Source organism: Clavelina lepadiformis, chromosome 7 (assembly GCF_947623445.1).
Source record: "Clavelina lepadiformis chromosome 7, kaClaLepa1.1, whole genome shotgun sequence".
Taxonomy (NCBI): Eukaryota; Metazoa; Chordata; class Ascidiacea; order Aplousobranchia; family Clavelinidae; genus Clavelina; species Clavelina lepadiformis.
In genome coordinates, this window is record NC_135246.1 from 14,029,516 (window position 1) to 14,053,480 (window position 23,965).

The 23,965-nt window shown below is 37.7% G+C and overlaps 3 protein-coding genes across 5 annotated transcripts; all 3 read right to left on the bottom strand.

The window, feature by feature from the left end:
• Positions 1-937: 937 nt before the first annotated feature.
• Positions 938-3,902, bottom strand: LOC143465420 (ras-related and estrogen-regulated growth inhibitor-like protein). The gene is made up of 6 exons (XM_076963684.1): positions 3,761-3,902; positions 3,294-3,545; positions 3,091-3,197; positions 1,804-1,937; positions 1,514-1,717; positions 938-1,375 (listed from the first exon to the last, which is right to left on the bottom strand). Coding segments are annotated over exons 1-6 (960 nt in total). The 5' UTR covers positions 3,763-3,902; the 3' UTR covers positions 938-1,114.
• A 4,706-nt stretch (positions 3,903-8,608) lies between these two features.
• On the bottom strand, positions 8,609-17,037 carry LOC143464761 (secreted frizzled-related protein 1-like). 2 transcript variants are annotated; one of them, XM_076962730.1, is made up of 4 exons: positions 16,375-17,037; positions 14,672-14,719; positions 13,536-13,607; positions 8,609-9,305 (listed from the first exon to the last, which is right to left on the bottom strand). In XM_076962730.1, the coding sequence occupies exons 1-4, from the start codon at positions 16,901-16,903 to the stop codon at positions 8,899-8,901; spliced, it is 1,056 nt and encodes a 351-aa protein (XP_076818845.1). In that variant the 5' UTR covers positions 16,904-17,037; the 3' UTR covers positions 8,609-8,898. The 2 variants fall into 2 exon arrangements, with proteins under 2 accessions (XP_076818845.1, XP_076818846.1); XM_076962731.1 differs by lacking the exon at positions 14,672-14,719.
• A 4,013-nt stretch (positions 17,038-21,050) lies between these two features.
• Positions 21,051-23,954, bottom strand: LOC143464760 (4-galactosyl-N-acetylglucosaminide 3-alpha-L-fucosyltransferase FUT6-like). Of its 2 annotated transcripts, none has more exons than XM_076962728.1 (8): positions 23,781-23,954; positions 23,339-23,463; positions 23,154-23,217; positions 22,894-23,067; positions 22,554-22,673; positions 22,253-22,457; positions 21,890-22,065; positions 21,051-21,687 (listed from the first exon to the last, which is right to left on the bottom strand). In XM_076962728.1, the coding sequence occupies exons 1-8, from the start codon at positions 23,942-23,944 to the stop codon at positions 21,297-21,299; spliced, it is 1,419 nt and encodes a 472-aa protein (XP_076818843.1). In that variant the 5' UTR covers positions 23,945-23,954; the 3' UTR covers positions 21,051-21,296. The 2 variants fall into 2 exon arrangements, with proteins under 2 accessions (XP_076818843.1, XP_076818844.1); XM_076962729.1 differs by having other exon boundaries at positions 23,154-23,214; positions 23,781-23,953.
• Positions 23,955-23,965: the final 11 nt, after the last annotated feature.

Sequence of the window (23,965 nt, forward strand, 5' to 3'; positions counted from 1 at the left end):
AAATCTCAAACTTAACCAAAAACACGAGGATTGCTGTCTTCAAACTTGGTAGATGTTTCCGAGAAAAAGATTGCCACTAAACGATGCGATTTCAGTTGCTGTTTACTTCGTTACTTTTCATTGCTACTACTGTACTTGATAAGTTTTTGATAAGTACATATGGAGGCAAATATGAAAATAAATTGTTCAAAATATTTTCATGACCATATTTATAACCCGGTATGCTTGATTTTCGTTCGATAGACTGATGAGGAAAACATATTTTTCACAAAATATCCATTTGTTTACCCAACATATTACCCTTCCATTATTTACAAAAACTTCAGAAAAAAAAATCAGAAATAAACCATATTGCAATGTCGTGGGCTAATGGTCGTTGATCCAGAAGAAATCAGAATTTAAAAACAAACCTCTTCTTTTTAAGTAGAATGTTTTGGTGCAATTGCTTGAAGAAACGTATATTTCTTTTACCACTTTTTCGGAACAGGTACAGCTCCAGTCAACAAACAAAGGGGTGTGTATGTTTCTTTCTGTCATAGGTTACGATGGGACACAGACGCTATTGTAAATATTAACACCTGCCAAAGTAAACGACGCCCTCTTGTTTGCTGTCGTTCCTATAGTCTAGGACGAGGTCAAGTAAAGAGTTAATCAACCAGAAGGCTTCAACGCACTACTTACCGAGTAGTTTCCATGTTTTATCGAAAAGTAAAGTTGAATATTTAAAAATTAACGCCAACTAATCTATAACCACTGCAAAGACAAAGCCGGATTTATGCCCGCTCTTTAATCTTCACGTTAAGGTCTCTGGCATCTACAAGCGGACGTAAATGTATGGTTAGTGAAAATACAAATGCTTTGGCTTACTGACTATACTACAGTAGATGCAGTAGTCTGGTCTATACATATCTGTACAGTGTACAGTCACGTGTATTTTCTTCTTTTATTCAAAGCAAACAAAATAAATAAAAGCGGTCACAGTACAAGAATGGTAAAAACAGTGTTTATGGAGGTTTGTGTGTGTGTGTGTGTGTTAGCAAAACAAATGCAATAACGTACAGAAAAAAACAAAGAAACGAATGTTTAAATAAATCTATTAAGAAGGATAGGTATATTAGATGGATCCAAATTTCATCCCGGAAGATGTTTTATGCATCCGTGGTCGAAATACAGAACCCATGAGAAGTCGGAATTGTTCTTTCTTCAAAGAACCGCAGGAGATTCGTTTAATTTGACAAATTTTTGATATGAGTTCATTTATTGAAGCGGGCACCTTCTCAAAACCATCTGCAGCTGAAAGCTCAACAGATGTAACCCAAGATGGTATTTTATCAGTTACGTTTTTCATTTCGCATTGAGCAAGGCTCCATCTTTTCTATAAACAATTGCAATGACGGTTAAATGATGAGTAAATGTAAAAACGTGACAGTAGTAATGAGACACATGCCCCCAGTTTACACTTATTAGTATCGATAGATAGATAAATTCAAAAAAAATATCATGGACTGCTTACCGCTAGGTCCGTTTTGTTTCCCACTAATAAGATAGGTTTAACTCCTTCAAGATCTTCTGACGAGGAAGATTTGTTTTGTATGAAATTAATGATTTTCAAGGCATACATATACGTTGCGGGGTTTCCGACATCATAGACGACGATTATGCCATCTGCCCATTCAAGGTTTTGGTCATCAAACGGCATCCTTTTCTCGTAACAATCCTACAGAAGAACACGATCACTTATAAGGAAACGGTATTTGAATGCTAAAGGCATCATCTGCACTTGCAGATCGATTGAATAACTACCTCATCGTTACTTTGATCAAGGAAAACAATTTTCTGCTTTCTTTTCTCTTCTGAAATCACGTGATCGTAGGTCATGTCTTCCCCTGAAATGTATTCCCCGATGAAGCGCTTCGTTATGAAACGAACTGTAAGAGCTGCAAAGTCAGCTTACCAATTAGTCATTTTTAAAATAATATGGTAAGGGAAATATTTTCATATATGTTAACATCATCTCTTCTGAAACACCAAATCATACTCCTATATAGCATGGTCAGTGGCAGTGGACACACCTTCAGAACCGCATTTCGCGTTGCCATATACTGACCATCGAGAGTCTATTTCAGTACCAATAACGTAATCCCTTCGTAGGGGACAAAATTAAAACTCTAGCACAGCGCAGTCCGACACCAGACACATCACTGATATTAATGTAAATACATTGGGCATTCCACACGCGTTTGCTCTCAGTTGCCGGCGCATTTAGGCAACTATTTAGATTTAAGCCATCGTAATCCTCCACGTTTATTTGGTTTACATTGAAGGTCAGTTTTTGTTTCAGTTATTTTAACTCTAAGCTCTACATAGGGCTGCCTTTTTATCAAGATTGGAAAAGTGAGAGTTTGAAATATTTATTTTGTACCCTATTTGCAACATGTTTTCGAATATTGATTCCGTATTTTATATTAAATGATTACATTACACTCCGACATATTTACGGGTCTCTTTGCAACTAATTCTAAAGTATAGGAGCTATTAATAACGATACGTACCATATCAATGTCGCAATCAAAGGAATGCTGAATTATTAGAACTATAGCTGAGTAAACATACCACACAGAGACGCGAGACCTACTCGATATAGATAAACTCGTGCTTACAAACACTGCTGGAGAGTATGGTACAAAGTTGAGCATTACAGAAAGAGTGCGATTCGTCATCCTCAAGATAAAAACACCCCCTGCTATGGTTAGGCTATTCCAGAAATGCGCCCTGTTTTGTCTTGGGAAACATTCCAATGTGAGCTATTTTTTGCACCTGCACCTATTGTTTTGGTTAGCTTCATTGGCCGGTCTAGGTTTCGCCATAGTTGCTTTTCGCAATTAGATGTGCTTGTCAATTAATGGTACTATATAGAATTGAAGCTATGGCAGAATTTGCAACGTTTCGCCTTTGTACTTAACAGAGCAAACTACAGAGCAACCACAAGTAAGTTTAACAATGTATGTGTTTTCTAGCTTTATCTCTTATCAAGGGTATTGTTTTGGTAAAGAGATGTCTAGTGCGAAATCAACGAAAACATTTCCTAACCTGACTTGCCAACGTTCTTCGCCCCGGTCACTAGAATGTTGATTGACGAAGATCTGGTCGCAGCAAACCAATCTTCCGTTTCGTTGTTTTTCCTAAGCAGCAATTGCCTGAGATAAAACAATAGTTATATTAACTTTACGCATAACATTTTACAAGAAATACACCATATTGAAAACTTTCAACTCAAAACTCCACTCACTTACCCTGATTTAGAAGCTGGCACGGAATTTGCCCTTCCACGCATCCGGCAAGGTTTTGTCTGAATAGGTTGTGCTTTATTGTCAGTAGATGGCCTTCTTTTCCTTGCATAAGATATGGTATTCTTTCGAACTAAATAGGGGGTTCTCACAATTTCCGGCACGGTCACCTCGCTATTCTTGCACCGTTTTCCGAAAACATTCTCTCTTGAGTGATTAAAAGGAGTTGAAAAAGATTGTAAGAGCTTCTTCAGCACCCTGGTCGCAACAACATACATGAAGTTAAAAATCTGAATCTATTCTGATTCACATCTGAATCTATTGTACTTTTAAGTTTTGACAGTTTATACAGCTTTCAAAACTGAAGCTTATTTTGCAAATATTCGTTTATGATACAAATAGCTAGTCTATGTTCGTTACTTACACAGTAAAACAAACGCTTCAACATATAGCCTTTTAATACGTTTACTTACATTCTTAAGTTTGCCTGGTTGCTGATACTTGCTATAAAAATAACTTTCTGCAACTTCTAATTATCCACAGTTTTCAAACAAATTGAAAGCGAAATAACTGGCTTTGCAAATTCTGTGTCAGTGAGCTTACGTCAGAGTGATCTACGGAATGGTTTTCCCCTCATCCAGGCCACGCTTAAATACGACAACCAGTTTATTTGTATTTAAAGGGAAAAAAGGCATGATCGCTATCATGCGACGACATTCGCAGTATTGTTTACTGATACACTGATGTGCAAACTGAACGCTAAGGGAATCCTGGAACAGATGACCTGAGTTCTTTCGAATGAGTAAATAAACGATGGAAGATAGCTAACACTGGAGATTCTAATTTGTACACAATTTCCGCAACAACAACAGAATCAACAGATAAATTCCACGGCGATAGGGTTTTGCAATTACGGCTACTGGCGAAAGGTGCGATTAAAATTGGGATCCTAAAACCTTGATAACAGCCCAATGATACAGAGTGAAAAATAGCACGCCATTACCCAAATAAACGTCGCTGTGTTTTGACACATAAAGTTTGTTTAACAGATTAGTAGCGCGACAAATTAATTATCTATGGCAGGGGCGGGCAACTTCTTCGGTCGGCGGGCCTGATATGAGAAAATGAAGTATTTGGCGGGCCGGATTCCTGAATAGATGGGAACGCAGCTTTGTCTTATTAATGTTTTTGGTCGAAAATGTTTGCTCACAAATGCATGTAGACCCGAACAGAACAAGTAGATTCATGGCCATCTTTCTCAGGTTGGCAAACTTGGACTTATTCAGTGACGCAATACAGGGATTGCGGCAGAATGTGGCCGCAGGCCACATTATCATGTAAGATCGAAAACTGTCTGCGGGCCGCACAAAATCCCGTCGCGGGCCGGATCCGGCCCGCAGGCCGTATGTTGCCCGCCCCTGATCTATGGGTTATATGACACCTGTTTTCAGAGATATAGGACAAAAAAAAGATTCTGCGATGTTGTCAATTGCGCAGCGTACATTGCAGTCTAATAGCAGAAATAAATGCAATTTTTAACAGAATTATAAGGAAATTTAATTAATTTGGTTTTATTCTATTAATGTAACCCAATTTACCGACCCACAAATGAGTTTTAGATCACACAAGTAATATAGCCAGTATAAAATAAAACGTTTTGTTATGCACTTGACTTTCTGAAAAACTGCTATTCTCAAAACCAACATAAAATTTTAAAAATACTCCAAAATACCAGAACTAAGTTTTAAGTTTGGAAAATTTTAAGTTTCAAAACTAAAGTGGTACTGTAATTTTAACTAATCGTAAAACTACGTTTTATTTAGGACCTATCGCACAATTAACTTTCTATAATCTGTATGTATGTAGCCTATTGAGGAAGATAAAATTGTCTGAGGTATTTAGAAGTATAGAAACCGAATAAAGAAACATCGATGTCGCTGGTTCGCCCCTGTAATAGCCGGTAGGTATAAAATAGTTCATCAAATGATAAATTTAAAAGAACGTTAAAACCGCTGACTTATGTTTATATTCATTTTTTTATTTATTCGGTTTAGTTGTTCAGGTTTTTTTTAAGATTTGTACCTTATTATTTTGTGGTTTGCGGATTGACGCTTTTCATTGCAACTTGCCAGAATTATAGGCTACATGTTTTAAGCAAATTAGTCAGGAAAGAAGTGACAACATAAATAAACAAGTATATGTATCACTTTAGTAAACGGTATGTGTGGTACAAAAATACAATAGTCCAGATGTTGTCAAACTTTAACCTACTGACCACGGCTCGCTACCAGCAGAAAATTTTTGTTTTATCTTGTCAACTGTATTTGAGTTTTATCAGCTCATGCATATGTACTGTCTCCAGTGGTGGAGTTCGACCAGTAAGCGGGAACCGGTTGACAGAATTAGCAAATCGTTTACTAAAATATGGGAGTGTAGTAAATCAATTGCCGCAAAACTGTAGTTTAAAAATGCCAATTACAAGCAGGAAATTGTTTGTGTTGTAGTACCTTCCATGTAGGTTGTTTTCGTATCAACATTATTATTTATCTTTATCGTCGAGTTGCTCGCTATATCTTCGATGTCGTATAATATCGTCTTTGCAGTTTGAATGTTTGTGTATCTTAGTTATCATCATTAGATGCACCGTTTCTAATCGGTGTCAGCTACACAATTTTAATTGTTTCTATCTGCTTAACAAGTTTAGAAGCATATTTATCTGGAAAGTTTACGTTGTAAACCGGCGATGCCGAACAGGCCGCTTTCAAGTCGGACAAAAATGCAATTCTCTTGAACAAAAGCTTTCAGTTTTTGTAAACCATGGGTACAATAACCATTACTTTAAATGTTTTGAATCTCAGCAATACATACTGTAAATAACAGCGCTCAGCATCAGTCTTTTCAGCCACCCTACAAATTTAGCGTTAAACTCGGTTTTGGCGACCCACCTCACCACCTCATCACCACACCACAAATCAGAAAATAGCGTTTAGCATTGTATCATTTCTTATTAACCCATTCGCAAACTGCTTAAAAATAACGACTGTGCGTTAAAATGTACCTTCGTAATACAATCTAAAGTTTGTAGGGCACAGGCCTGAAAGTGTAAACTGCTGGTGGCTTATGTGCAATGTAGCCTGTGGCGCCAAGGCCAAAGTTAATAGGCCAGTGCAGTGCGGTATGCTCCGGTACCGTGTTGTCTTCAGACATGTAGACCATATAAACGTTTGGAAACATGCAACCACAACGATATCTTTGGCAGAAATATAATTGCTCGCCACTTGATGGCTTGGTAATATTTGTGGGTTTTTACAACGACTATATACCCTGCGCCGTTGCAACTTGTCACATGTATTTACTTTAGAGCTTTACGCTTTCCAAACTAATAGCAGGAGTATCTCCTAGAACTAAACGTTAATAGCAGGCAGGTGGCGACGTAATAACTTTACTTCTTTGACATTCTGAGATCCTCAGACAGATGCATTGCAGTCATGTATTTTGAGTGCTTTTGAATAGTGAGATTGTGTTGCATTCTGGAAACCTTGAAGAGTTTTTTTACCGTGTGCATACTTAAGCCTGCTTGTGCAGGAGTTAGTTTATTGGTAAATATTTGGAATAAGTAGGTGGAAAGCCGAGAAAAATCAATTTTTTGCCCACTGTGAAAAGTATTTAATTTTTGGCCTGACCCTTAAAGATTCGGTGCAAAGAGCTCCTAGGTATCGTCAGTGACTATTAGAAGCAGCTATTTTGTCAACAAATTGTCACACTTTTTTCCAGCAGAAAATACAATTTCCATTTGTTTTATGTGTAGTATTCTTATAATTAAAAAATCCAGGAGAAATTATTTTAAAATAACTTCTATTAATGATGATATGAACAATATTTCTTTCAAAAATTGCTTTGCAGTGCTTTTTATATACGTTCGTCCAGACTTCATATAGATTTCCTTGCGATAATTCTCTATGAAGAATTACTCTAAAGAATAATAGCAATTCACTATATATATACAGTACAAATATGTTGTTGTTTTGCAACTTATACTAAATATTATGATTGGGGGAAGATCAAACCGTAGAATTGCATATCCCAAAATTAAGAATTCAATTGATATTAAAACAACTTAAATCAAAGCATTATACTTTCTTGCTAATATTGCTTTGTTTATATTCTACGGAGACATGCAACAATAGCTGCTGGTGACACGTTGTAAGTAATGTGACGTCCTTCGGTGTCCCAGGTGTCCGGTGTCCGGTGTCCGGTGTCCGGTGTCCGGTGTCCGGTGTCCGGTGTCCTTCTTTTAAAAGTTAGTTAAATTTTTGGGAGCGTTTCACAGATCTAACAAATTTGTAAGAAATATTTTGGGATTATTGATCTCGACTCTAGATTCCTATAGCCATTGAGATGATAAACTCGTATATAGACGAAGCAGTTTTCTGTGAAGTAGCGATAACTTTTGTTAGCTCACTATATTGTACAACACTTACTTCAACGTGGAACTATATTGTTCATGTCAACATCATAATAATTAAAGTTATATAAATTTAAAATAATTTTAATAGGCTCAATTTTGAAAAAGTCTTAAAACGTCCTATTTCGAAACATTCTCAGGTGAGCGATTGCATCCCGTGCCCCATACTAACTGCGCAGCGTCACAGCTTAACGGTTATGCTCTGTGTACTTGCGTACCCATTCTTGTCGTCTGAAGCAATCCGCTAGATGGTATCGTAAAGCAAGAAAATTTTCAAAGTGTTGTGATCTATTATAGTGCTTTATTGTGTAGTGTATTGGCATGCTTGGCACTTCATCTATGTAAAAATAAATAATTTTGGAACATCAATGTTTGACACAGTTGTTCCATAACAGTTCATGTAAGCATAACCCCAGAGATTTGGCTAATCATTTAAGAAATGATTACAGACATAGTTTTGGCACATGACGTTCATGTTAAGACCTGCATTTGCTTGTTTGCACGCTTAGCAACAATGATCTAAGATGCCGCTTTTCATACTTCGCTTTAACTGACTTTTACTGTGATCATGACAGTTAGGTAATCATAGTAAATTTAACTCAATCGAAGGTGGACACGACCGCTTTAACTCAGAAATGAATTACGCTTAGTAATACAAACATTGATCAGCTGATCTGTTGAGACGAATAACGATACATATGTTCATGGTGTATTGGCAGTTTTATCGGCCATGTTTGTGGGACTCTAACCGGATGTGATAAATAGTTTTATAAATCTTAACAACTCCTTGGTGCTCCGCTCAATATAACTAAGTCTAACCTGTAAAAACTTTCAGCAGCGGCTTATAGAGTCTCCGTCGGAATGCATTGCGTACAATTTTATTTAAAATATCAACCAGATAGAAGATTCAAAAGTATTGACAATAACAGAATTTGCTGTTAAAACTAAAAACAAAGCAATGCAGTAAAAATATAACAAACGCAAATTGCGAACCAGATCGAAGCATGGACGTGGTGGTTCGTAGCGTCTATGGTACACGGACATAAAAGCAGGAAGCGGTGCATTTGTGAGCTAAGGCTCTCCTTAATACAGTTGTGCTGTAATCTCAACAGTTTCTGTTTATTTTTCAGTAAAGCGATTTTTCTCCTACACTCTTCCGCCCATTTCAGGGTTGCCGAACGAGGGACAACCATCGGCTCCAAATGTTTTTTTAGCTGCCTTTTTCAGAATCTTATTCTTTTTTCCCCAGAGGTGTATTATGTTAACGTACAGCTTTCGTCCGACCTTTCGTCCCATTACAAGATAGAAGTTCTTCTTCTTCTTCTTCTTCTTTTTCTTCTTCTTGCTTTTCTTTTTTTTACCTTCATCGGGAGGATTGTCCAGCTGTGGGCAATCGCATTTCTTAGATCCTTTGACGACTAACTTTAAGCGCTTTAGGTCTTGTTTAGAAAGCGGACCGTTCTTGTAAATAACCCTGCGTCGTTTGTCTGCAGTGATATCTCGTGTTCCTTTGCTTGCTCGTGTTTTCATGCGTTTGACTTTGATTTTCAGCACTGCAAAATATCCAAGAAATGAGTACAAATTATTATGTTTTTCGAGAGGTTTGTTTCAACGACCAACCAAGAAACAGAGCAATTGCTTATCTCAGATAGTTTTTAATCAGATATCTTTAACTTAATCTGATGATCGATACCGACAATCTTTGCAAAATGCTTTGACAAACCACTTAAGTATAAACACTGTAAGCGATAGCGTGACCGGATTTCTCGCAGAGCTCGGAACAGTAACAAAGACGATTAAGGCGTAAATAGCAAAGGAGGACCAAAAGCAAGGAATTTTAAAAGCCCTAATATCTGATGAAAGAACTTCCGCATGCAAGTTGAGCGGAGATGAGTGAAGTTAGAAGAGGGGTCCGTATCAGCACACCCTGTATCTAAATCCGTTTTCTGAGGACGTAGCATTGGCACACCCAACTAACAACAAAGTTCGTTTCAAATTGGGATCAGGAAGCAGCGCAATTCTGATATTACTTTGCGAACACTCCACATGCAAGTGTTAAGAACAGCACTGAGATATTTTTGTACGGTATCAGGTGCTGTTTTTTCAGCCTTTCACCTCCCTTCTACTCTGCGAAAGCGGTTCCCACGAAATTTATTTACGGATGATCTACAAATCAGTTTACCGAAGGCGTTGCTCTAGTTTCCAGTACTATTTTCAACGTTTTTAAGAGTTCTATTAAGGGGACGAACATTTTTCGGATTCATGAGCACAGACTAATAGTTCAAGGATGAGTTATCACCACTTCCTCATGGTTAAATAATTGACAATTACTTTAAACGATTTTTGTATTGACAGGTACGTGCCAATACTTATTGCTGTGCTTAATTACGCCTTAAGGCCCTTTGAGTCACAGCAAAAGTACGACTACAAACTCTGCCTCAGCGTATATAGTCATACAGATTGCATGTTATGGCAAAAAATAAACCGCTTTGGTATAAGTGAAGGAATATGTACCAAGAAATCTTAGGATGCGGTCAGTAGATATGCGGACGTATACATATTGCCCTCCCATAGCGTGTATTGCGAGTTGCGATATGGGATTGTATTGGCTGTGTTTTCATTACCGGTGTTGCCAAGTCAAAATTGCAAAAAAAAAACGAGAAAGATGTCTTCAAAAAGATGAAAAAACTAAATTCATCATTTCAGCGAATACAGTGTCAAACTCTCCTATTGAAAGTTGAGGGACTGATTAAAGTAGCTTACCAATGTCCAGCGCGGGTTTGGTAAAAACGGCGACAAATATTTTGTTAACTCAAATGGACCAATTTTCAAATCCTCGTAAGCGCTTGAAGTCAAAAAATTGGCTTAATAAAGTCTTGTATGAATTTACATCTGTAATTATTGCCTATAGTCTTTCCTTGCAAGCATTTTGAATTGTACGTGCAAAAACAACATAATTGTTGACGAAAGGCGATGCCGATGGCGTTTCTAGTTATAACCATTAGAGACTTTGCGACTAATAACACTTGAGATGCTTTTCATGTAACCATTTGCAGCTAGACACTCGCAACACGCTAAAGTAAAAAGGTGTAAGATGACGGCGGTGGGCACTTGTGCAACAGCAACGGCCCCCCCGCTTCGTATCATTTTCCACATAATTTGAGCGTTTCATTTCGTTTTCCTTGACGTGATACTAGAGTGTTAGCTTCCTCGTTGACAAAGCCGCGACACCTGTAATATCGCGCTCGCAACATCAAATACAACCGATATTTTCAGGTCAAGTGGCAATTATAACTTAATCGTTCGTGCAGTGTTTGCATAGACTTAGGCGACCGAAACCGTCAGACATTTCGGAAGACAACTGGCACGAGCCGGTGGTGGTATAATTTACTCCAGCTAGCTTTTTAATCAAGGGATTCGCGAAAACGCACTTTTATCAGTATAATACTAATTTCATAAAACTTGCCCTTAATTACAGCGTATGATGTGCTGTGAATCCTGTGATATCGCGGTATACATTTGTAATTTAATTAATTTATGGAAAAAATATGTCCGACTGCGGAAATGAAGCACAGATATATTACTTGTCGACAGGAAGGTTTTAAACTTTCTGAAATTGCCCACGGATTCTAATGATTTTAAACTACAACATCCAAAAAAAACGTGATGAATTATATCGGGAACGGTACTTTAATCAAAGCGAAGGAAACAAACATAAAAGCATATTACAAGGTTAATTTACCTAAACAACTATACCCGTCTTATCCATTTGTGATTTAAGTATATCCTTAACTATTTCACGTTTCGATAGACCTACAACCACTTTGTGACAACAAGATGTTAAGAGACATTCTCGCTTACACACCTTAACGTTACGTAGACTAAATAAGGCGAAACCGCCCTTAAACAAAACCCTCAGCATACCATTGTCTAACAACTACCTGTCAAAGTGGTATTAGTAGGTGAGATTCCGATGAGCTTAGTACCCTATGTATGCGCTAACTAGTGCATCATTTCATAAAGTTATCTAATGCATTTTTAAAACATTGCCGTAGTCACTCGATTTTAGTTTGGAAGTTCACTTTCCTTGCAGTTTAACCGAGTGACGCAACATTTCCCCACACAGTGCAGTTGACGTCAACCCAAAAAGTTCATGGTATACATCACTTCCATTTCACTCGACAGTCGACACAAACATTAATTTAACCAACTTTCTAGAAGTTCAGGTCCATTACTAAAACCAAGTTGTGTTTTATGCTGCGTATTTCTTAAACCAAAGGCGTTGCATTCTCAAAAATTTGACTTCATGCCGTATTCGCCAAGTTTATAAATTAAGAGCGCGTTATTTGTTATCAACAGGCGTACGTTAAAAAGTGGGTAAGATAAACGGAAACCAAGTTCTTACTTTCAGAAAGATTAAATCATTTTCTTAGCCTGAACTCGTTAGCACGAAATGTTGTCACAATAATTTTTTCTTAATTATTCCCCTTACGGTAAGCTTTTATACTTAGGTTTAAAGTATCCTCAAATTTCAACATCACATAAGTTTGTTTCGGATGTATTCTATGTTTCTTCGGAGGTAAAAATTCTTTTGTTGCGGTTTTTTCGGATCACGAATCATGGAAGAGTTGATCAAATGTTTACCTGGTGTATAACACGCCAAAAATTGCAGTTAGGCGAAATTTTGCCTTGAAAGACGATTTGTCTTTGCTAAAAGCGCAACCTTTGAAATTCGAAAAACCACCTACGTCTTACACCGGTAACCACAAATTTATGTACCTTTTTAAAATCCTCCTACGAATGAGGGTCTATGAAGAAAAAAAATAAAGAAACCTAAACAAAACATGGTGCAGCTATTAGCACCAAAATCGAACGTTTGTGGACAAACATTCTTTGCCGAAGTCTTTATACAGGAGAAATACACCGGGCAAGCCACACAAGACGAGGGCTTGTTTGTACCCGGATCGACGTCATATAGCCAACTGCTGGGCAAACGTTAACAAAATATTACATCCTTGTAAATTACTTTATAAAACGTGAGTTGGTGTCGTCCCAATCAATAGATTTCCAAGCTAATGCTTTCACAACCAAATAAATCGAAAAAAAAACGCAAATCAAAAGTCATTGTTGGATCATATAAATTATATGAATCACGAAATAGGAGAAAAGGAAAAAGAAAAACCCGAATAGGGAAAATGTAGTATAGGGTTTATTTCATGAAAAACCGGTTTGTTTGATTCTTTTTGCAGCCGTTTAAACCAATGACAAAAACGTTATTAAACGCTTTGGTTATTGAGGTCGATGCCTGAAATTTATGTACATAGGCTATACTATGTGCTGCTTAAAGCCCACTAATTACGTTTTAATGTGCTTGAAGCTCGCTTTGGATTAAAGGTATTTAAAGTTAAAGTTGATAAGAGCAAAAGTGTTTGTTGGACATTTACCCTTGTCTTATCTCCTTCCGTCTAAGAGGCAGTGAATAATAACTCCATTATACACGGTCGAGCAATTTAGCTTTTGATGGCGCCCCCACAGACAAGGAAAATGTTTATTGATGTTTTCGATGACATGCCTGGCTCTACGGCCTACGCGAAGCGATCCACATTGCGTTTGCACATACCGGATTTTTCGATAACTTTTGCGGTTTCGATTACGTGAAGAAAGGAAAGCTGCGTAATATCTGTCAAAAGCATTTTGTAGCAGCCTACATTAGTCTTAAATATACAGGAACCAATCTCAAGCAAAAACAGACAAAGGATAAACTATTATAAAACATAGCTTACCAAATTCACTTGCGCAGAAGTTGTCATGCAAAGTGTCAGCTTGAAGTTCTCTTCCACAGGGCGCACATATATCTGCAAAGAAAACAATTTATTCTAAAGAAGATAAGTCTAATTGTAATTGCACAACGATGTAATAACGTACGAGTAATATAACTGCTTCCCTAGAAGCTTCGCAACAAGAATCACCAAGTTATGGTAATAACGTACACGTCTAAGCAAACATTTACAAAGAAATGGGTGGTAAACTTGGTAAGAGTTTATACGTCTGTTTCAAATAGCTGCACGTTGGGAAGACAAAATGCTGACGTTTCGGTCGCGTGCTGCTGGGAAGCCCGCTCTTGTCCTGGTATTTGTTAAGAAGGCGCGTAATGTGACGTTTTGGATTTATTGTATTTAAAGGATAGACGCCAGATTAGGCCTCCCGTCAAATGTATACCCAACACCTAAACCCTTGGAAACCTCACACTGTCAACTGTTGGCACAGAGCACAACACGGTTGGAAAAACTTTATCAGAAAGAGCACAAGAGAACGCTTGTGCTCTGGCAAATGAAGATAATCGTCTAGATTATCTTATTTTTAGATGTAAATAAAGATAACGTTTAAATCGAAAAATACTGGGTTCAATGCGTGTATCTGCGGTGCGATGCCCCGCCAATAGCGACGTGATCTAGTCTAAACAATCGTTTTAGCCCGGACCACTTGTTTATTTTAATCCGCCCAGTACCTCAACGCTTGCAGTGCGCATTACGTCATCTAATTAACCGTATATGGAAGGCTGTGACGCAAATTAAACCGTAATGCGTAAATAACGACATATTTTCAATTACGACATGGTCGATGGCGCGGATAAACTCTAAGTGACATCAGCATACTAAACATCAGCTGCGTGTTTACTTCGACAAGGCGCTATTTTGTTGAATTTTCTCAAAACACCCAGTAGCAGGCTACCTACCACCACCACTCTTCGATTACTTCGCAAGCAGATATCACCACAATAAGTAACAGTGAACATTTTCCATTTAGGCATTCCATTCATGCAATAAGAAGCTACAAGTAAACTATAGTGCTAAAGTGAACTATGATCATACAAGCGCCACAATGTACTGAAAGAAAAATTCGGAAAATTGTAACCTACTTGATTCGGCTGTATTGGTAACAGAGCCGTCTGGAGAATCTGAAACATCTAACACGTAAAACATGACACGTTGGTTAGAGATTAAAATAAAAGACAAGAATCATCGTCATGCAAAGCTAAATTAGATTCTAACTACATCAGACCTTTACGTTACTACATTACTGCTGTACTAAACATGCATTTCTTTTGTAGTTCTGTTAATAATCGCCGTGCAACGGGAAGTAATGTCAAGAAATAATCTTATGTTAACCCAATGCATTATCTGAGGCATTTTGACACAAGCATCTCCTGCGTTTCTCGATAATCTTCACTTATTTTGCCGGATTATCACAGCTATGTGTACCACCAATTTTGCCCTGAGGTCACCAGTAAACAAAGCGAAAGGTGAAGAGTATGTGTCATGTAATGCTGCAATAAATGTGCGGAAAGGTAGTTTAATTTTGTCTGACAATGTAAGAAATTACCCGCAATTTTAACCAAATTAAATGTACTTTTGATCTATTTTGCCTCGTATTAAAGGTTTACGTTCGAGAAACAATTCCACGCTTATTACCAAACGACAAATTGAGTTGGGAATAATATTGGACAGCCTCGTAGTTTACAGGTGAAAAACAGTCAAGCCAGACATTCGGCAAACGCGCCTTGCCAAAACCGCATATCAGCCTTTCGTTTGTTTTGGCCGGACTAGAACTACGATGATTCACGACATTATAACTCATCGTTGGAAATGCCACAAGGACTTTAATAAAAACTTGTCCACGATCGATGGGCCTTTGCCAGTTTATTCAATACCGAAAAGGGCCGATGTGGTTTCCAACTATCTAAACATTCCCACTCATTGTGTAAATTTTGTCTACTGATAACGAAACTTTTTGACCCCATAAAAAACAGTCAAGGATTTTATGGTGATGCGTATTTTTAGTCACAAAGGCCTTTCACATCTCGAGTGCATATATGGCGCAATTTATGGGGTCTTGACGGAAAGGAGAATTAAAAGTGAATTGGTTCGGCATGCACAGCAAAAGTTGATTAGTTTATTCATCATTTTAAATAACGGTTCATTGAGTTAACGTAAGCGCAACACCACTGCTTGCAACATTAGTAGAATGGAACGCAGTAGAAGTATCATTTTGGCTAAAAACACCTTAAAAATTGCTTAAGCTGAAGAAGCTAATTTTCGATTGATTCTCTTACACAGTCAACAAAAAGTGAGCAGTATAAAAACGTTTCTTGAATTGTTGTGATGCAATATGTTGGTTGGAAAAACGCGGCAGTTTTGCGTGATTCTCATCATGATGCAAACTTTGTCAATGCTATGTGAAACGGGTGTTGGTTATTAATGCGAGCTTTTTAAACATAATTTGATAACCGGTATCTCGTGAAATGTTTACTTTTCACTATAAAATCGCCTCTAACCCGATAACGTACATCATAATCGTAAATCATGTGGTCGTTATTTCTGCTTTAACCTTAATCTGGTATCAGAACAAATATTTATGAATTTAGAAGGCGATGAAATTTATGAGAATTCATGAAATCATTTCAGGCTTGTTACAGCTGGTACGGAAGGCGTGGAAAATGCAAAGCATATAGTTACATTTCAAAAATAGGCAAAACATCAATAACGATAACATTATTGATATTTCATAAAAAATAAATGCACCAAGAGATTGCGAAAGGCATTAACTCAGTAAAAGTCTTACTTGAATCCGTTTCTGGTGTGGTTGGAAGCGAGTCTGCGGTCGGAGTAACATCAGGTTTCACGCACGGTTCTTGGTCGGTGAATTTACTGCAGTTCAACATCGCTGGCCAATCGAAACCATTGTGCTGCATGATGGGCAGGCAATGTCTCTCCACAGACTTGCACAAGGACCTGCAGGGCCATATAGGGCCGGACACCGCAGATTCGGCCGGTAGGCAAACCGGTGCGAACAGCGAACAGAGGAAAATTTGCAGGTGCGGATGGCAGTGCTCTCTGAGCAAGGGCACGAAACTGTGAGCCTGTTGCCTGGCCTCGTCCAGGGATTCATGGTTTAATAAGTTAGGTATTACCATTTTTCTGTACCCGACATTGTGACATAGGGTCAGATCATTCGGAATTGTAACGCAACTTTGTGGTGGGCGTACAAAGTTAAAGCCGGCCACCATCGAACACTTCAGCAATAAAATAAATAAGAAAGCGCTTGTAGTGCCCCTAATAGTCTTTTTATCGCCCACCCAAAATGGTCTCATGGTGCCGCTTTCAGTTTAAAATCAGCTGTTCTTGCGCAGTACGCCAGCAGTATGCAGTTGTAGTAAGGCCAATTTTGCAGAGTTCAGTAGCCTTATCCGCTATCATACCTGGGAAAGGAGAAACAAGTCGTCATTTGTAAAAGATTTGAAAATCTTTGCCATCACACTGATTTTGTAAAACATGAAACTAGCCGGCTTAAAACGTTGAGTTTGAAGCCGGCTGGATAAATCTGAAGTCTGGCGCAGTCTTGAATACATCACAACTTAAATACTAACTTCTTTTCGATATTTCCTGCCCTACCCTTTCACGCCGGAATAAAGGAATCTTTAATTTCCAAGTGTTTGGCACTTTAATCTATATGTAATTTAAATTCTTTTTATTCCCCCACCGGCCTTCAATGACCCAAAGCTTTGGCAAACATTCATTTGCCTAAAACCCTTGTCTGCCTGATCAACGCTATGATATGACTGTTCTGTAAGTACTTTTTCACTCTTTGACACGACAAAAATGCCTTTTTCTTTACGCGGAAATTAAATGGCTGGAGCGCTGTAATATTCACACCGTTAACCAGTAATTTCAAATTTCCTATGTACATTTTCCACCCCTGCTTCCGAAGAAAGAAGTTCTAGAATCTAGACGTACTCTTCTGTGAAATCACCCTAACCAATGGCATTGACATTGTGCCGAATCACTCGAATGTTGACCAAATCCCAAGTGTGGGTGCTTAGCACTACAACGTATTATGCTCTGTGCAAACATGTTACACCTACATGCGTCCGCACCGAGCTACACCTACACCGACCTAATGACTTGCATATAAATAAATAATATGAGAAATGTTCACGACGTACAAGATAATTGTTTTCTGAGACAGCTAAGAGGTTAATTTTTGTCGACAAACGTTACCCGACTTAATTGAGATTAGAATGCGCCATTGTGTCTGACCTCATACCTGAGCTTTAACGACGAATGGGTAATCATTACCGCCTTCTAACATAAGACAGTTTGGCAAAACTTGCAGGCATTTCAACTAAGCACAGTTTCTTTCACTTTTCTTACGGCTTCGTCAAGTATACAGGACTTAAATCTGCACTATTTCTTTTTGCTTTCAGTTACAAGATACTCTCTTAGATGCTTAATAGACTTGGAAACCTATACCCTTAGCTCAGCTGGTTTGTGCTCAAATTGCTTTATGAGTAACTCCGCTTCACGACACGTATGTACAGAAAGGTAAACATAATCTATTCAAGGTCACATACCAGGTAATAAGATTTAAGAGCTTAACATATCAAATTACTTCAGACAAAGAAAAATACAGGAATTTGTGTCTTGCGTCTCGGTGACGTCAGGTCTTAATTATTTTTGATAATTGCCGCTGTTTGTTCAAAAACGTGCTGAAAACTCACGACCTAACGGGATTTCCAGCATCAGATTTTGTGAATACCGATCATGGTTAAAATTATCGGTTATTCGTGAGGAAAATTTTGGTATGTTCACTGCTCGCTCTAAGGCAGCGCACAATGATGTATTACAGCTTGGAAACGTGTAGTTTCAATATCTTTCATCGTTAAGCAGCCCATAATCTGCGTTTAATGAGTAGCAGCTCGCAAGACCAGTCACCAAGACACTTCCATCACCACTTTATAACGTATTTGGCTTACCATCCGCTAATTGAAGTGTGTGTATAACTTAGTGTACTTGGTTAAAACCAAGTTAGAGCTTTTTTCTGGGTATCTTTAATAAAGCAGCCTACGCCCATGCAAATTGCGTTGATTCTTAGAACGTGAGCTGAAGCCCTTTGTAGTCTCGTAGGTCATGCTATAATTGAACATATGCAACGCGCTTAATTAACCTATATTCGGCTGTGATATGCGCACACATAGCTTACTCAACAATTATGTTGTTTGTTGACGGAAATATTTCAACCAATTAAAATTTGAATTTTTCATTTACTGCGCCATTAATGCTTGAACTGAACGCTATATCTGACTTACAGTTAAAGTTTATTTGTTCCTTAGACTGATGGTCCAGCTGAACTGTTTGATCAACAACGAATCAACATTTTCCAAAAGCCTGAATAGTGAACGCCTACTAAGTGTCAATCTACGCGTGACAGCCCACATGCCTGTAGTAATCATCAGTCCAACCATTGACCGTTGGTTGTTGACAGATCGAAGGATTTAACTCAGGAAATCGGCAATTATCCCCCACGCCGTTTGATTTAACAAGACAAGAGCAAATTCGTGCAACGGTAACGGTCAATTGCCAGCTTGAATGGAATTTCAGCAATCTCTCATATTTCTCCAAGGCTTTTGGAGACAGTCACGATCGCACTTTGTTGCCTTCCGTCTGTGTATAAAACTAACTCTTGATTTAACACTCCAAATAACCATGGAGTAACATTTGACTAATGCGTTAAGTAATGTTCTATAAATTAATTCACCTTGTCTGGCCAGTGATGTATATAATTGACACAAAACGAAAGTCGGCTAGGTCGTAGGAAGATATATTACGCCTCATAGCAGTATTAACCCGATGTAAAATGAACGTAAAACTTCTCAAATGTTTCACGGACAAATATCTAGAAAATTACGCAAAATTTTCTTTACTAAATACAAAACATGATGGTTAATTCTCTCGTTAACATGAGCTCAGTCAATGTTCTAAGAATCTAAAATATTTTGAGTGTTGCTATGTCACCAGAAAATATTAGACGTTTGAAATAATTTTTTATGGTTCCCTGTCAACTTGATGTAAAAGTTATAATATAATAATCTAACCAAACGTAAAGCTAATATTAATCAGATTCTAAACGGATAAAATTTACTCTTTGCATATCATTTCTCCTACTTTGTCAACAGTCGTTTTTCTTTAACAAGGGGCTGCGTGACCTACACATCGATAGCACAGTCTTTATAAAGCGTTTATTGTACAGATCATGATTTCCAATAGGTCACCATGAACGTCATGGTACGAAATAATGCATTACCTGTTATCTCAGGTTTCCAGCTGTATATCGTAATCACTTGCCAATAGCGTTACTGGCCAAAACGCTGATCACTGTTCTGTCTGACTGCCCGTACCCTTTAAGCTCTGCCCATAACGGCAGACTTACGGTACACGGATTATGTCGAAGCTTTGTCCTAAAGTTGGCATTAATACAGGAGGCAGGTATTCCTTCTCACGCTACTGTATGACAAACTGGAAGCTGCTGGTGTAGGTTGTCAAACCTAATAAACGACACTTACATGCTGTGCTGAATACCTATACTGTAAACAAAAAATGCACTGCATCGATACTAATCATTTGTTGCTATCCGACTCTGTGTCAGTAAAAGTGATTGTTTTGATAAGAACACCTGCATTAAAACTAAGTTTGCTTTCGAATTTGTAATAGTGTTTACCCAGGGTAAGATTTAATCCAAATTGATCACCGTGGGCGTTTATCACAGACAAACGCAAACATTCTGATTGCCTTGTTTGTTTGTTTACCTGCAAACGATTAGTGCTTTTGCAGGTCTGCTGTTGAACTGTTGTTTGCTTTCTGTAACCTGTTTGTGTTTTAGTTGCCACGTCTTCCTTTCTGTTGCTATCAAAACTAAAAACCATGATGTTTATGAGTGTAAATCAGTGCTTCAACCCATGGGTCGCGACCAAAAAGTGAGTCGCCGACTACAAAAGTTTACGAAGCCTTTTGATGTAACTGAGTACCGTATTCTACTGCGTATTCGTTTGACGTTTTTGACAAGCCAGTTGTTACTACAACAAATTGATACTTGACTGTGACTGATACTGTCAACTGTCTTAAACCTAAAAGCGACATGAAATTGGCATCGAACAAGATTGTTTCAAAATTTGACAAAGTTATAGAAACAATACAAAATCAAGGCTCACATTAACTAAATTCGGACTGTCTTGTTAATGTTAAATTGTCTTGCTTGTGTATCGTTCATTTCTTGCTTACCAAAAGTTGGGTGAAATGTAGTTTGGGAAATAGGTTCGCCAAAGCTTCGCTATTAATTTACACTTGATATTTGGGTCGCCGCAAAAAGTTTGAGAAGCACTGGTGTAAATAATAAGGTGTTAAAGTCTCTACCAGGTATTTCTTCGCTTATCAATAAAATCTAGTCCAAGTTATGTCTGGTAATATGCTGGTGTGTTTATATTAATTGCAATAGGTGGACGATTTTAAAGAAAAATACTATACATGTTGCAACTATAGACTTGATAAAACAGGTTTAACTAATAATATGTCATAAACAACATCGTATGAATTATGATGGTAAAGATAAAATAAAATAGTATTCATGTCGTTTGAAACACAGAAAAAGGCAATTTCAGAATAACGACAAACGACTAAATTTGCGTGTCAGCATTGCAAGCATTTCTGCCTCTAGTTAGCTAACTTCTGGTAACTTTCCTCGAAACTTTCAAGACAATCCGGATTTTCTGTACTGTACCACCATTCCTGCATCGACGGTATTGTTTTGTGGTTGTTGCGTCTATCGCTATGTAACAATCGGCATAATTCGCAAAAACCAAAGGTTTGGTTTCTTGAAAATATCCAATTGTTGAATTCATCTACGTTTTTGCTCTTTTTTTTGGCCATGTCAAATCGCCATTCGAAAAATTTCTTATATGCTTCCTCGTTTTGGCTCAAGTCTTGAATGTGCTTTACTAGGTCTCCCACGGAAGCAAAATCATCCACATGAATAAATGAGTTTCTTGGGGCCAGGCGCTCAACGTCTTGTTTTGGTGCCCCCCATACGATTGGCACAGCGCCACTGCAAGCGAAATTAGGAAATATTATGACTCATATCATTTTACACGTTGCACAGTGTTTGTCTTCAAGCCTGTTTTCTAACTTATTGCTATGGAATAGGAGTTAGAGTTTCACCAGTTTTGTTACCTCTGATCTGTTCAGCGGCATCACAAAAACTTTTATTTCTATGTTTTGCTTTATGTTACGGTATGTTTTTAACTTACCTGTACAAGCTGTTCGCCCAAAATTTTTCAGTGAGGTAATCTCGACAGTGGAAAGCGTTTTCGAACGCCAAGTAAAACTTGTATTCGCTTAACCTTTGAAACGATTCAGTCGTTCTATAGGCTGGAAAATTCGCCAGTGGGTAGCATTTTCCAAACTTATCAACTTTCAGGCCTTTCTATGGAGAAGAAAACAATACCGTTTACGTTTACTAAATGTTTTGCAGATTAAACTGATTTTAAAGCATAACGTCCAGTGTTTGCAACAGTTGTGTTTTCGAAGCAATAACAAGAAAATAATTTGCAAGTGCCTTGTCAAGTAATACAATATAATTGTTTTTAAATGTAGATGAAATACCATATCACCTGGTCAAGCCTGAACACAAAGCGCGCACGCGCTCTAGCGCCGGCTGTCTTGTAGCAGTTGCTTACAACCCACGCCACATCATATTTCTTTTTGGCCAGCATATTTTCAACTTGACTATCGAGAAACGGTATATAGTCAGAAGTTCCATTATCTATATTGCGATGCACTACTTCAGCGTATGGTAAAAACACATCCGAATCTCTTCTGTAAGCAAAAAGTTATTTTATTATCTGTAGAATAGCAATTATTCAGTTCGACATGCTTGTTTAACTTAATTTTCGTTGTTTTGTATACCGGTACCTGTAAGTCATGGTTGCGTTGAAGTAATTGTCGAATATTCTACCAATAGTAAGATTATAAAGATTTCTTGTTGTCCAAGGTGATTCTCGGCACCACCATACATAAATCTGTTTAGCATTTCTATTTGAATATAGAACAACAGGGTATAAGTAGGCAATATGGAACTAGTAACAGTATTTCTTGCGAAGGCGTATGAAATATGTTTAAGAAAGTTATATGTGATACCACTACGATCAAGATGATAATATGTATAAGTATATGCATGCGGTAAGCGCTAAATTGTATTTCTTTGTCATTCCCAAGTCGCAATGTTAAATTTTATAATAAATATTCTTCTTGCCTTGTTTTCGGATCGGGCAATTCGTTTATGTTTTTGTAGTGGATGAGTATTGCATGGCTCTCTTTCGCCATCTGACGGTCAAAAATAATGTCGCAATCTCCACATTTTTCTTTCTTCATGAAAGGAATTGTTACCGATTCCGGTTTGTTCCACAGCAAGATCAATCTCTTTTCCCTTTAAATATTATAAAGGTAAAGTCAACTAAACATTCTATAAAGCTCTTTTTAAAACACCGAGGAACAAAAGAAAATTAACTACACCTCTTTAACGTTGTTCTGCTTTCAGCGAATTCTTTCTTTTGTCGTAAGTTTAGTAAAGAATCTGCTGAAGAATTTTCGGACAAATTTTAATCAATTTGTCTTGCGAATGTGAAAGCCCAAGACTTTTAGTTTTACTGATGCGATGCACAATGGAAAAAAATATATCCTGCCTTCGGACGACTTACTGTTGTTATGGTTGTTGCTTGACACGTTTAACTTGGGTAGGTGTTTGGTAGTTTGATGTATCACATAAAGCAGACATATTCCGGAAGATATTAGAACTATTCGGTACAATGCCGCCCGACACAATCTGCGCACCATTGTATTCAAAGTTATCCCAGTCAACAACACTTAAGTTTCGTCTAATACTGTATGTAAGCACAACACAGGTAAAACTAATCAAATAGTAGCAAATTGTGTTTAACTCTCAGTCACTAGACTTTCCACCTTCCTACTTATTTTTGCTCTTTCTAAAGCTAAGGTATCCTGATATTGTTATAGTTTACACCAAACTTGACTAAGCAAATTGCAACTAACTTAAAGATCATCACAATTAACAGGTGATTTGTGCCTAGATAATTTACCATTTCAAACAGTCCGTCGCACTCGCACTAAAGCATAACTCACCTTTGCAAAAGATGTTTTAATACTCTGTCAACAGAGAGCACACTTTGGTTTGTTGGCTGCATCGTTGTTGCTGAAAACTCTTCTAAATGATCAAAGTCACTAGATTTTAACCCCATTATGGAACAATATATAGCTCTTAGGTAACACCATGATAATCTATACATATAAAAAAGCTTCAGTAACTC

Coding starts and splice junctions, on each gene's coding strand:
- LOC143465420 (XM_076963684.1), bottom strand. Junction 1,938..3,090: donor GAAGAACGTTGGCAAGTCAG/GTTAGGAAATGT, acceptor CTGACTTTGCAG/CTCTTACAGTTCGTTTCATA. Junction 1,376..1,513: donor GAAACAAAACGGACCTAGCG/GTAAGCAGTCCA, acceptor AATTGTTTATAG/AAAAGATGGAGCCTTGCTCA.
- LOC143464761 (XM_076962730.1), bottom strand. CDS start 16,903: ATGAGACCATTTTGGGTGGGCGATAAAAAGACTATTAGGGGCACTACA. Junction 14,720..16,374: donor CACACCAGAAACGGATTCAA/GTAAGACTTTTA, acceptor TTTACGTGTTAG/ATGTTTCAGATTCTCCAGAC. Junction 13,608..14,671: donor TACCAATACAGCCGAATCAA/GTAGGTTACAAT, acceptor TTTTCTTTGCAG/ATATATGTGCGCCCTGTGGA.
- LOC143464760 (XM_076962728.1), bottom strand. CDS start 23,944: ATGTATAGATTATCATGGTGTTACCTAAGAGCTATATATTGTTCCATA. Junction 23,464..23,780: donor TTAAAACATCTTTTGCAAAG/GTGAGTTATGCT, acceptor AATGGTGCGCAG/ATTGTGTCGGGCGGCATTGT. Junction 22,674..22,893: donor TTGCCCGATCCGAAAACAAG/GCAAGAAGAATA, acceptor ATATTCAAATAG/AAATGCTAAACAGATTTATG.